Here is a 14,052-nt window from a genome sequence, read left to right on the forward strand (position 1 = left end):
TGATGTCCATTCTGTTCATATCGTATGACATAAGACTTGTGCATCGATTTCCTTTTCGATAGATCGAAAGGTTGTGACTGCAATAAAGTGACTCTTGAGCAGCTCAAGCTGAGCTTGTTAAAAGTAAACAAATCCATAAGTTGGTTTTTTAAATTATTGACAATAATTTTGTTTTGAAATCAAAACCTTTTTAGTTTCTGTTCCATTATAATAATAATTTAATTTAAATATTAGTGAACGCATCATTAAACTATTTAACTCACTTCACTCACAGATTAAATAATCTTTATTTTCCTCCAATTTTCTAAAATCGTTAGCAACACTTGACTTTAAACTGAAAACGTGTTTGGTAGCAAACAACTCACATAAGTAGTTTTAAGTTTGTTTCGGTTTTCTTTTTGTGTCTATGAAATGAGCGAATTTCGTCAACTTGGATTGAGTGATTGGTTAGTGAAAAGACTCGCTTCTCTTAGTATAAAAAAGCCCTCTGCTATTCAGAAGGCGGTTATACCAGTGTTGTTAAAGGAACGTCGTAATATATTTGGTTGCTCGCAAACAGGAACAGGTAAAACATTGGCGTATGTTTTACCCATTCTGGAACGCTTGGTAGTAGATCCTAGGCCATATTTCGCTCTTATATTAGCCCCTACTCGTGAATTAGCTCATCAAATTCATGATGTCATCACTGTTCTTGCTGGACCAAAAAGTAAAACTGCAAATGCTTTGGTCACAAGTCTACTCATCATTGGCGGGGGAAACTACGGAGTAGAAAATGCTAGTGAAGATGTTCAAGGTAAGTTAAAACTTCGCTCTCAAACTTTCATTATACTTCTTGTATATTTAATACTTATTTCTTATTCACCACAGGTTTATGGCTAGGTAAACCCAACATTATCGTAGCTACTCCTGGAAGGTTTCTGGATCAAATAATAAACCGCAATTATCTAGATGTATGTGGCTCCAAGCGAAGTTTTAAATTTGAAATACTTGTTATGGATGAAGGAGATCAGCTGATTACACCGGGATTTTGCACGCAACTAAAGGATCTTTTGAACTGGATTGATTGTAAAGAAGTTGGAAATAAACGACGACAAACTGTTGTGCTCAGTGCATCATTGACACCAGCATTAGAGGCACTTAAACAAGTTCTGGCCGAGAAAGATGAAAGCAATCAACCAATTGTCATCGATCTGTTACCTACAATCGATAGCATCAAAAAAGAATTATCAACTAATCCTTACCTTGATCAAAGGTATTTCTTGTGTCCTTCAAACGTCAAAGCTGCCTTTTTGGTTGAAGCGCTATTAGATTTGGATTTCAAACAGTTAATCATCTTCTGTGGAACTAAAAGGGAGGCAAAATTGATTCATAAAATTTTGATAACATTAGGTTTCGCTGGTAAAGATTTCAACCTAAATCCAGTTTTATTGAATTCAGATCTGAAACAAGCATTAAGGTTCGCTGCTATCGATAAATTTAAATCTTTGAAATCTAGAATCTTAGTGACAACAGATTTGGCTAGTCGTGGACTTGATCTACCTCTTGTCGACCTTATTATAAACTACAACTGTCCAAAATCAGCTATAAGTTATGTTCATCGAGTTGGTAGAACCTGTCGTAAACCACATTTAAATTCATCAATAAGTTTACCTGTACCTGAACTGATGGAAGAAACTTTGCCAACAAAAACAACAGAAGAAACCTCTTCAACAAGTGAATCTAACTTGGATCCTGAAAAATTCCTGACACCCCGACCTACTAAAAGTCAACATAAGTATCTTGGCAAAGCGATTACCCTGGTCAGTCAATATGACATCAAATTGTTGAAAAACATAGAATCATTCATTGGTATTCGAATGGAGCAAGAAGAGGCAATAGATGAAGAACATTGTAATGAAATTCTTAAACAAGTGACATATGCAGTTAAAGACGCTGAAATTGCCATCGAAAAAGAAATGAATGAATTAGCCGAAGTTAAAGGAGTTGACCTCGAAAGTAAACAAAAGAAGAGAAAAAGTGAGATGAATAAGCAAATTGGAAAGGTAAAAAAATGAAAGCATGATCGCTTAATTGAGTAAATTTAGTATTCCATCGATAATACTAATATTTTTTGATCAATGTCTTATAATGTTATTGAAATAAAGTAACCTATGATTTGTAACCTCTAAAAGTTATTTTGACCAATCTATATACAATTCGATGTTTTGGTATGCAATCAAAAAAAAATTTTCCTTCAACCAATAAATATTAGGTCACAAATATTAGGAGCAAAAAATTTAGAGCATTTTAATAGAGGCAAAAAGTTAAATGACTGTTTTTTGTGCGGTGACGATATAGATGGAATTGGAAACAGTTGAGTTTGCCACACCATTTTCTATCCTTATCCCTCCGAACATGATAATTTCGGAGTCTCCAACAACTAAGCTGTACAAATGAAGCTGCTGAGGGCCTGGTATTGAATTTTCTTGTTGCAGCCAAGAGACTTTTTTGTGACTAATAATCTGTGAGATGTCCAGGTTATATAAAAACAGGGCGTCATGCATGTTAGGTGAGAAGTGTGACTTTTGAGTAGACAGTTTGATTGGTTTTATTCCTCTGCCTTGGATATTATTGGACGAATCATTGACGGTTCGACGGTTATTATTGGCTGCCTTGATTGTCTCATTGTTCATGTCTAATACTCCAGAACTCATAATTTTACGCCTTTCTAATTGCGAAGGTTGAGGTTGAAGACGATAACGAGGTTTGTTGATGGATCCGCAGGGTTTGCCTCGATGTCGTTCTAAAATTTTTTTGAAAAAGTTTGCATCATTTAAGGAAGGCGGATTTTTCGCATTGACATTGCGACTTAGACAAACTAATAAGTCATCAACCTGAGAAATAAAAAATAATGGAACATTAGATACTAAAATGTCATTGAAAATGTTTAAATCACATACCTTGCACACTGGATTAGTACCGATGATAGGTTGCTCTGTTGATTCATTATTAACAACTTCTACTTGATGCCAAGTCCATGGCTCATTTCTCAAATCTAAAATCCAAAAGTCGGATAAGGGTTTCTTTGGACCAGCAGATCCTCCGAGAATGACTAAATGATCGTTAATTATAAATTGAGAGTGACCATATCTGGAAGGAGGCTTAATACCAATCGTTTCGACTTTACGCCAATTGTGACTCAAAATATTGAAAACGTAAATGTCGTTACTAGGTAGATAATTATATGGAGCATTCTCCATAGATTGCAATCCCCCAAATACAATCATTTCATTGCCATAAATGCAAGCATTGTGCCCAGCCAATGGTGGACAGTCAGACATTGCTTCTATAAGAGACCATTTCTCAGTTTTAGTATTAAATTCATGCACATGGTTAAATAATTTCCAAGAGTCGTGAATTCTATTGGACGATGAGTGTGTCCAGCCACCAAATAAGATTAATTTATCTTTAAAAGCCACAAGAGAACAACATGCTTTTGGAGGAGGATAGTTTCCAGATGCCAATGGTCTTATCCATTGACGTTGAGATAGATCAAATGTCCAAAGATCATTGAAAGTTGTCTTCCCGCTATTACATCCACCAAAGATGTACATAAGATTCGAATGAAGGCAGCAACTATGAGAATATCTGGCTGAGATATGAGGAACATCTAAAGGATAATAGCGATACCATTCAATGTTAGATGAACGTAAACATGTTTTGAACTTCCTAGCTCTGGTTTCCAGAGTCGCTGAATAGAAAAAATTAAAGAATAGAAGGAAAATAAGGTTAAGAATGCAAAGATAGCTAACGATAAAAATATTTTCATCAAGATCAAGAGTGGAAAACTACTTACAAATAACGCAATCATACCAATATTTACACACTAATTTACAAACGAGTAGATCATTGTAATGAGGAAGATGGCTCAAAATGTATTTAAAAACTTCGGGTGGAATGTTATTTATGTAATGGACATTTATGTTGGCCTCGTCATCTCTTGTTAAATCCAGGTGTGACATTATTTGGACAAACGCGTCAATTTGATGAAATTGTAGAGCCTAATAAAAAGTGATGCGAGCAAAAAAGATCAACAAGGTTTACTACAGGTTAGATTTGATGCATAGCTTTTAAGTTTATCATATAAAAGAGAAAAAAATAAATTTTAGACTGTAATTACACTTACCTTACACTCTCAAAACAAGAGATAAATATAATTAACGAAAAATTGAGTCTTAATGGTGATTGTTCAACTTTGAAATCAAACTCTGTCGCACTAGAAAAATTGAAACTTGCCAGAAAATGCCAGTAAAAGTCAGTAAAATTGACTGTAAATAGCTTATTCTCACTATTTTCACTATGAAGTTGTTCCTAAAGACAAAGTCTTGATTAAGTCGATCCACTGCAATCAACTAGACGACTATCAATCAGAGTTATATTTAAACCATAACAAACCTAATTAAGTGGTGTCAAAGTGAATACATGATTCAGAACAAATTAAAATGGATACATTTAAAGATTAAAAAATGTAAACAAAAATGTTTTCCAAAATTGAGGGGTCTTATAATGATTTAGATTTGGTAGCTAAATAAACAATTCAGTCATATTGGATCAATATTTAATAAATTAAAAAGTCAGAAATAATTTTTACATAATATTAGTTGCATTATTAAAAATAAAAAAGGCTCAATTTGAAATTTGATTTCAATCCAAACTAAAATAGAGAAAGAATGTGCAACAAAATGCATTTTTAATTTATTTTTAAAGTTAATTTACAATTGTGAATGACCAATGAAATAAATCTGAGTGTGTACGGTTCTTTGGCTATTTCTTAGCTCCATGAGTATCATATGATTGCATGATTGCATGAGATCACTTTTTAGTTTTCTTACTAGCAGTCCAAGGGTTGATTTTAGACGAGATCCTAGAGAAGAAAAAATTGAAATTAGTGATGTACAAGTGTATTTTTTGTATTTAAACGAGACAGAGATTTGATCTTATTCACCAACTTGTAATAAACGAACAAGATCGAAATTAACAAATTTATAAAACAAATCAAAACTAAAACAATAAAAATTGATATTAAAAGCTTGCTAGAATCAGTAGAACTAATCACTTATCATTCGTCAGATTTTGTTAACTGCTTATCATTCATTTTTTACAAAAATCTTACGTTTTATATTTGGCCATAAAAGTGTTGATGTCAAACTTTCTTTTGCAACCTTCATAATTCATGTATCGTATTTTTCCAAAGATCGCTCTTTCACCCCATCCTTGATCATGTATACCACCAACGGACCAGAGGCAGCCTACGAAACCATTTGGATCTCGACCATCTAATTCAAATTTGTCATTTAAATAAATAGCGATTTCTAGTGCTTCTTCGGGAGATTTACTCCATTCTAGTATCTTTTTAGCCCAATACATTCTCATGTAGCCATGAAGCTTGGCATCGCGAACCAATTGCATCTGACAAGCATTCCACAGAGGATCATGAGTTTTACCATCTTCAAATTCTTTTTTAGTGTACACATAAGGACGTTTATCTTTTCGATGATCATTAAGAGTTTTTTGAGCCCATTCCGGAGCACCTTTTAGTGAATCATAGTTAGGATTATAAAAGCAGAAGTTGTCAGCCAATTCACGTCTGACAACTGCTTCTTCTACCCAGGCCTCTACCGATTCTTTGTATTGCTTTTTATACTTTTGAACAACTATAAAAATGTAAAAGATGAAATTAGAAATCGATGTGAATGAAATGTTCCATTTTTAGATTTACCTAAAACAGCTCGCTGTGGGGCTATTTGTCCGAAGTGAAAGTATGGAGATAAGTTAGATTGAACATCTTGACTTGGATCATTTCTCTTGTCATTGTACCAGCGAATTTTTTTCTCAACAAAATCAGATAACATTTTAATTCCAGCTCGATAACCAGGCTTGATCCAGTTAACATCTGGGACTGATCGATCACATTCTAAAGATTTTTCAGCCCTAACCCAGTCTACTTTTTCGTATTTGACATCAGATGAGTAAGGATGAAGCACCACTGGGGGAAAGTGAGTGAGAAATTCAGGCAACTTGTTATTGATTTTTGGTCTGATAGTTCGCGCAGAATATTCTAGTTTTTCTGATGCAACCCAGCACGGTACAATGTTGTGTGCATCAACCTGGCATAAAGGAACATCTTCAGGAAGTTTTTTACAAACTTCATTAACCCATCTCATAGGAACTTTGAGTGGAGCAAAGTCACAGACAACTCCACCAATATTGTTATCTAAAACAAATTTAGGCAAGACTTCAGGAGGCGCGCCTAAGAGTAAATGAAAATGAATGTTTCTTGACAATAAATCCTTTTCAACTTCTTCCAATCCTCCTAAAAGAAAGTGAAATCCTCTTATACTTGCATCTGAAGAAAAATCAAAGATAAAAAGATGTTTAGAAACTGATTTTGCAAAACATTGTGAACATCTTACCGAGAAATACCGGGACAAGACAATAACAAACATGCAGAGGTACTTTAAACTTTAAAGCTAGTCTTTGAGCATATAATAAGGCCCAATTGTCTTCAACTCGACCATCACGAGACATCCAGTACAGGATAGCACCACAGTCCTCGGATGCTACCTTACAATCACTTAACATTCGAACTCTTTTTTTGTTAAACTTGAAATCTTCAATCGATTTACCAACAGCGGCACGAGCTTTATTTATTTCTTGAAACAATCGTTCACTTGGATCTGCGCTTTGCTCACTCTTTACTTCATCAAGGCTAGCTGAAGTCGTACCAGCTTCTTCTGAAGAATCTTCCGAATCAGTTTTATCTTTCTTTTTGAGAGGTGTTGGAGAAAGTTGACGTTTTTTGGGTCCCATAACGAAAACTTGATGGAAAGTGGATAAACTAGATAGAGATCGCGAATGAGTAATACGTGAGGGCAAAAGCAATCTGCAAGAGCTAGAGATATGACGAATTGTACCGTTAAAAATCAGCTTGGAGCTTAATAAAGTAAATTAGTAGATTAGAAAACTAAAAAAAACATAGAGAATAAAATGTTTAAACATGAATTAAAATATCAAATCCTGAAAACATCGAAGTAAAAAAATTCAAATGCAAGTAAAAACATGCTTCGATACTATCGATAACATATTTATTCAAGGTATCGGTTTGTAAGCTTAACAAATCCCAATCAAGGATGAAAACCAAAAGAATAGGTAAAATTGCCTATGATTTTTTTGAATAAAATTTTCTAATGTATTTTCATACGCTGATTCCATGCATCTAACTCTTTTCAACTCAACAGACTTATAATTTTTTAGATATCGCAGAAAATAACTAAAATATTAAAGAAAAGATAGAGTTCAAGTATAAGTTTGATCCGACCTAGAATAAAAGGGAACCTAATTATTTTTATATGCTTAATCTTGACCTATCATAAGAATCAGATATTTTGATGCGCTGGATAGATCGCATGCATTTCGACATTCGTTTCTGTTCAAAATACTTAACCTAGTCTTGATCCAAGATAAGATGAGAATTTTCAGGTGTATTTTTTAATGGAGATTTCATATATATACATTCTGCCTAGATATTTTTGAGTAAATCATGGCTCTATTCCAGTTTATTCTAGTTTCATATTTGAAAACTCTGTTATTTTATAACTAATTTCATTACAGTATGTATCGAATGAAGCCGATTAATTGAAGAGTGAACCAGAAAAGTGAAATATTTTACTGGGAAGACTCAAAATACTATCAATACTTATATTGCATTTACTTTGAAAAAACTCCTTTAATGAACTAATTTATTTTAACATAAATATATATGAGGAAATGATGTATTTACAGGGTTTTATGTATTCATTGGGTTTATTAACTATCGAAGAAACCAATTGATCGAACTTATCAGACATTATTTCCAAATTGAATGTTAGGTTGAATGATAGAGATGTTTGCTTAACACTCATTTTTTATACATCTGTAACAAAAATAGATTTTAATTGCCTTTCGTTAAGTGCTTTTTTGTGTTTATGCTTTCTGTGTATTTTCAATGTTTATTCAAGTTTGCTTTGATGTATATGCGCTTATTATAAAAGGCTAAAAATGAAAATAAAGAGGGAGACTCATTGAAAAGAGTTTCAATTGGTTGAGATACCGATGGTAAAGAGGTCCTCTCAAAAAAGTTAATGAAATTCAACTCAATTCAGTGTAATGATGGTATCAAGAGACCAAACGTCTCAGTGATTATAGTCCCTGATCAAAATACTAGTCGCATGGATGCACTAAGAAGAGTGCCAGTACCAACCTCGCTAGAGTTAAGCGCGCTTTATTAACCTTAATGCTGCTATATATCAGGATATAATGACATTTGAAAAATATCCTGTAAATGTCAATATTTGCAAGTATAATGTTATCAGTTGCAACAGGGGTTCTAACAAAGAGAGTAATCAAGAAATTAATTTAGGATATTTCATGGATGATCTCAATTCGATTCATGCAGAGCTAGAAGATAACAAACAGTCGTTAACCAGAGCAGCCATCACCAAAGAAGTGCAAAAATAAATGATAGAAGATCTACAGGAAAAATTGAGGGAGAAGGAAATTGAACTACAGCAAAGAAGCTCGAATGAAACAAAAGCCACTATAAGCAATCCTGTGCGTAGTTTAAGATCGACACAGGGAAAATATACAAAATTTACAATCAGGTATTTAGATCAAACTTTCAAACTGAAAATCTTGCTCCCGATGCTCCGGGCTCTGTCCTAAGTTCTGAGATAGAGAGATTAGTTGGTGGAAAACTACTATTTGGTACTATTTTACGAACCTATCACACTATCTTCAGTGATGAGAAGCTTTTAAGACAACACCAATTTTGCTATAAGCCAAAGGTGATCACTGTATTACCAGCCGATTTATGTTAACGAAGGTGCTAAACTACGCATTCAAATCAACAAAGATGGAAGGAAATAGTAATTTGTAACTGGTTTGTGGCTATCCAAAAAAGCGTCCGGAATATGTAACAAAAATAGATTTTGCTTGCCTTGTGTTAATTGCTTTTTTTGTGTTTATGTCTTCTGCATATTTTCAATGTAGATTCAAGTTTGCTTTGATGTAAACCCATTTGGTTGCACCATTTTTGATCGAAACGCAACCCTTCTTGTGACTGACTCAACATTAAATCCAAGAGTTTTTCAAATTGCTTATCATTTAGATCATTATAGCTAGGAATTTCGCTATTATATATTTGCAAATCATCAGGCAAAAACTTCCTCAACAGCTGCCCGTATCCAGAAATCATCTTTAATTTCAGGTAAAGATGCAACTGGAAAATTTGCATCCTATCAGATAGTTTTATTAGTCGTAAACATTCTTCAGTTGCTTCTGGAATTTTCAATTTTCCTTGGCTATTCAGGCTATGAGATGGTAATGAAGATGAAGTTGGAGATGATGCTGTAGATGATGATGAAGGGACCGGTTGAACAGAACCAGAAGTTGAAGATGATGATTAAGGCTTAGATGAAACTCCTCATGAGCGGGAGTACGACTTGTAGGGGTATATATTCAAACTTTTCAAACAACCATCTTCCCTTTTTTCACTTCTTTCATTTTTTGATTAAGTTTTTTGATTTTATTAATGTATTTGGGCAATGTAACTGAAAATAATATAAATTTATGGAAATTGAAAAAATAATTATGGATTAATTGACTATGATTTTTTTTCTTTATTCAATTTCTTAAATACTGAAGAATTATCAATTTAATCAGCTTGATTTTAACGAATTGAGAGATAAAATTCTCGATCACATCATTTTTGCAAATGGAAATTGATTTAATTTATTCAACAAGATTAAGCAATTAAGTTATGAAAATTAACCCTGAAATATTTTCAAGAACCAATTGACTTAAAGGGTTAGACTATTTTTTTCAATCAATGTATCTATGCATCTTTCAATATTTTTATTCAAGATTCTTCAACAACTTAACTCTTTACTCATTTTTCTCTTTCTAATGCCAATGTATTTTGATATATGCTTTCTACTCAAACTTTTTTCTCTTTCATTTCTTCTTTCTTTTTACTTTCTTTTCTATTTTTTATGCCAATGTATATTGATATACCATAACTTTTCAAACTTTTTTCTCTAACTTTTTTCAATTTATCATTTCCACACTTAAAACTGCTAACTGCTGGTCATTGCAAGTTTATTTCAGGATTTCATCATTTTATTCAATCAATTTTGAAGAATATTACAATTCATTATTTAGTCTTCTTGAATTTCAATCAAAAGTTGATAGTTGTCAGCATCTTCTGAAAGGGTCTCTCCAAGGTTATCCACAATTTTAGTCAATGAATCTTTAAGTTTAGAATCGCAGTTAGTTTTAAGAAGTAATTTTAAATCAATCCAAAATATCTGGAAGAATAGCAGGACCATTATTCAATGAGGAGCATACAACATACTACTTTAACTCAGAGGATGCCGATTATGTTGATAGCATTTCCACGGATAATGGAAAAAATATTTTCGATGGTAAGATTGCAGTGTAGTTTTTACATTTTATATAATTAACTTTTTTTCACATTCTTACACGTCTTTGTTATGCCACGTTAGGCTTAGGGCTCGTAGATTCTGCGGACACTGTGGATTACTTTCCAAATAGTGGTTACATTCAACCTGGCTGAACTTAGACTACAGGAATGAAAGGATTATTCAAAAATGGGTTTATTAAAGGTAATTATTAAATCAAATTTAATTAGATTTCCGACAGAATATTTGCATGTAGGTGTTACGTGAGGATTTTCATGCAGTTACGGATTTGCTAATCGAATACCTATTTTAAATACGGAAGAGTCGTCGAATAGTTGCCAATACGTTGGTAACGCATGTCATGATTATGAAACAATTGCAAGAGGAGAATGTAATATTTGTAACGATTACGCCCGGGATTGTGCTCTTTTTTCTATTTTCGCTATTGGTGCAAAGACACTACCGGAATTCCTTGTAAGCTTAGATCCAACTATACAATTGCGAGCGATTTTCTTCATCTGTTCTTGCTTCAATAAATAAATTGTTTTATCTCTGTCAATTAGTATATCATTATGGAATCATGATGGATATTGATAGCACTACCAGAAACCTTTCTGGATCATTTAAATTGACACTTCATGGGTCTGCTTAAAAAGGCATGGTGATAAATAGCACATTCAAAGAATTAAAATATGGACAGGTGATTAAGTTACTGCAAACTTCTGAAAACAGTTTAGGTCAGATCGAAAAGGCCATTAAGCAATGAAAATAACCAAATACTGAAGGTTGGTTCACAATATTCACAATACCTGGAGTATATGTTAAACTACTGACAGTGCGTTATATGCATTCCATTGATTCAGGGTGAGTAAGAAAATAAGCTTAATCTGTAAAGTTCAAGGTGAATGAAAATTTATTCACATATTTGTATACGTGATAGCATGTCTCAAATAATGTGTCAAGAGATCCAGAAAGAAGGCAGATGTATGGAACAGAACGTCATGTCTTCGTGTCACGAAAACGATGCACTGGTTGAAAAGAAATTACAATATCAGACAAAAGCAAGTCAAAGGTGAGATTTTCCATACTTTTGAATATACGCTAACTATTGTAATGACCATAACTGTTCTCTTATACTTTTTTTCATCTTTCAGTTCGATCAAATAGATATCTAAATGACAAAGCAGTAGAAATTCCATTCGGCTATCCAATCAGGTCATTTTATAAATCATTATCTAACTCACTTCATCGCTTTTAACTTGGCCTTGTTCATGAATGTTTTTGATCTGGATTATGCACCTTGTCCTTTATCGGGTTTAGGTGATTCAGAACGTGTTTTACCCTGATGTTAAAACGACTGGTGGAATTCCCTCTTTCGTTTGTTGTGGTTGAGGGGTGTATTCATAAGGTTTGTGATATCTAGGTAATTGATAAGTAGTTTGTGTGGGATAATATGGTTGACTTTTTACTTGAAGAGGGTTATTACTGTAAGTGTGAAGGTCTACCGTTTTTTGACCAGTATACAGTTTCTCTGTGTCCTAAATTTGGCAAAAACTGCAAATTATCAGACTAGTTTGAGCTTGTGTTTGTAGTAGGGGCAAATAAACTTTTCGTTGTGTATTTTTCATTTTTTCTAGTTTATTTGCTAGATAATCCAAAGCTTTTGTAAGTTCAGTAACTGTTTCTCTGAGTTCTTCAACATCTTAAACCATAAACGACAAATCAAATAAAATACAAAAAACTTACTTGAAGTTTTGGGCGCTGCCTCAATGTGGACCGTTGGCATTCACATAGTACAATACTTAAAATTAAGGTACAAACAAAACCGATTGCCTTCATTGTGAACAAAATGATGAACTTTTCGATTTCAAAAGAATGATATTCACTAAGAATAAAATCTGTGTCAACTACCGAATTACCGTTTTTCTGAACTAATGTCTATTTTTACTTTGTCAATTAAATCTCGAAATCATTAGATAAAACAAGCGAGTTTTATTTTCAAGACTTATCGTGGCGGTGATTTAATCTATTATCGCACTTACCATTTAAGGCTGAAATTGTTCACTAAGCAACAACAGAAATCAAGGCATTATGGAGCAATCAATATTGCAGAAGATAAATTAGAGAAAATTGTCGCGTTGATAGGCAAACTGAGTCGATAAGGGCTAGTAAAAAAATTCTGCGATCGACATTTTCGATGAAATCGAGGTCAATGTTCGATGGCGTTTGAATCAAAGGGAAAACACTAATAACCTGTAATTTCATTATATCAAGAAAAGTTGAATGTCTTCACAAGCAAATACTTGTAACAATTTCTTAACAAACTTGCTTCACAATATTAGTTGAATTGCGTCAGTTAGACTAGACTTACATGTACCATTTAAAATAAAGGTACACTTCTCAAGCACATGTTGTGCAGAAATGAATCAATTTTGATCAAAAATTGCCAAGTTATGACCTTAAATGGACAAAGGCGTCAAAATCTCATTTTGCTTTTACCCAAAAACCATAAATTTTTCAACTTCACACTAGGGCTTCGAAGAATCGAAAAATGGTGAAATTTGGCCTCAAAGTTATTGAAAAAGATGTAATTCTCTTAATGTAACCCGACATAGGTCAATTTGAAGGTCCAGTATTTCGAGCAATTATTCTGAACTAAAAACATAAGCATCTCATCAACAGCAGCATTTTGACCTTTTTATTTCAGAATAATTGCTCGAAATATTCGAAATCGAAGTTTTTTTTAAAAAGCTTGAAACCCCGTTTTTATCAAATGTCCATGAAATTTAGTTTTGACGATGGCCTGGACCTTTCAATTGATCTATGTTGGGTTATATTAAGAGAATCACATCTTTTTCAATAACTTTGAGGCCAAATTTCACCATTTTTCGATTCTTCAAAACCCTAGTGTGAAGTTGAAAAATTTTAAATTTGTGGTTCTTGGGTAAAGGCAAAATGAGATTTTGACGCCTTTGTCCATTCAAGGTCATAACTTGGCAATTTTTGATCAAAATTGATTTATTTCTGCACAACATGTGCTTGAGAAGTGTACCTTTATTTTAAATGGTACATGTAAGTCTAGTCTAACTGACGCAATTCAACTCTAAAAAATTAGTGTCAAACTTTACCGGTCATACCTTAATTTAATAGAGATTATCTTATTTAATGATCTTCCAGAATTAATAAAGACACATCCACTAATTACATAAATTAACAAAGAAAAATTACATCATCATCATCATATCTATTCTTTCTAAATTTAGTATTCCAAATATATCTAAAATAGTTAAAGGTTAAGGAAGGGAAGATCGAGCAGAAAAATCTCCAGAAAAGGAAAGAAAATATCAGAAAACGTAACCTAAAAGGAATTAAATGAATTCTTAGTAAACGCACCTGAGTTTTTTCCATTAGTAAATTAAAGTTGAAATAAATTCCAACTATTGGTGTCTTAGTGAATTTATTGTTCAGAACAAATTAAAGTGTGGACAAAAGTTTCCCTGAATTTTGTTTACGGATCTTATGATGTTCAGATTTGGTATCTAGATAAACAATTAAG

The 14,052-nt window shown here is 33.0% G+C and overlaps 3 protein-coding genes across 4 annotated transcripts; 1 reads left to right on the forward strand and 2 right to left on the reverse strand.

The window, feature by feature from the left end:
* The first annotated feature begins 128 nt into the window (after nucleotides 1-128).
* LOC107364586 (putative ATP-dependent RNA helicase DDX49) lies at nucleotides 129-2,170 on the forward strand. The gene is made up of 2 exons (XM_015932009.3): nucleotides 129-793; nucleotides 868-2,170. The coding sequence occupies exons 1-2, from the start codon at nucleotides 412-414 to the stop codon at nucleotides 2,052-2,054; spliced, it is 1,569 nt and encodes a 522-aa protein (XP_015787495.1). The 5' UTR covers nucleotides 129-411; the 3' UTR covers nucleotides 2,055-2,170.
* Nucleotides 2,171-2,261: 91 nt separating this feature from the next.
* LOC107364587 (F-box only protein 42) lies at nucleotides 2,262-4,533 on the reverse strand. 2 transcript variants are annotated; one of them, XM_015932011.3, is made up of 4 exons: nucleotides 4,166-4,533; nucleotides 3,836-4,040; nucleotides 2,940-3,730; nucleotides 2,262-2,873 (listed from the first exon to the last, which is right to left on the reverse strand). In XM_015932011.3, the coding sequence occupies exons 2-4, from the start codon at nucleotides 3,999-4,001 to the stop codon at nucleotides 2,304-2,306; spliced, it is 1,527 nt and encodes a 508-aa protein (XP_015787497.1). In that variant the 5' UTR covers nucleotides 4,002-4,040; nucleotides 4,166-4,533; the 3' UTR covers nucleotides 2,262-2,303. The 2 variants fall into 2 exon arrangements, with proteins under 2 accessions (XP_015787497.1, XP_089122220.1); XM_089266094.1 differs by having other exon boundaries at nucleotides 3,836-4,082; nucleotides 4,166-4,506.
* Nucleotides 4,534-4,583: 50 nt separating this feature from the next.
* LOC107369917 (deoxyribodipyrimidine photo-lyase) lies at nucleotides 4,584-7,215 on the reverse strand. The gene is made up of 4 exons (XM_015937888.3): nucleotides 6,453-7,215; nucleotides 5,759-6,385; nucleotides 5,153-5,693; nucleotides 4,584-4,903 (listed from the first exon to the last, which is right to left on the reverse strand). Exons 1-4 carry the CDS (start codon nucleotides 6,847-6,849, stop codon nucleotides 4,852-4,854), a joined length of 1,617 nt encoding a protein of 538 aa, XP_015793374.2. The 5' UTR covers nucleotides 6,850-7,215; the 3' UTR covers nucleotides 4,584-4,851.
* Nucleotides 7,216-14,052: the final 6,837 nt, after the last annotated feature.

Source organism: Tetranychus urticae, chromosome 1, assembly GCF_039701765.1.
Source record: "Tetranychus urticae isolate SD_2017Ah chromosome 1, NJAU_TeUrti_SD_1.0, whole genome shotgun sequence".
NCBI lineage: Eukaryota > Metazoa > Arthropoda > Arachnida > Trombidiformes > Tetranychidae > Tetranychus > Tetranychus urticae.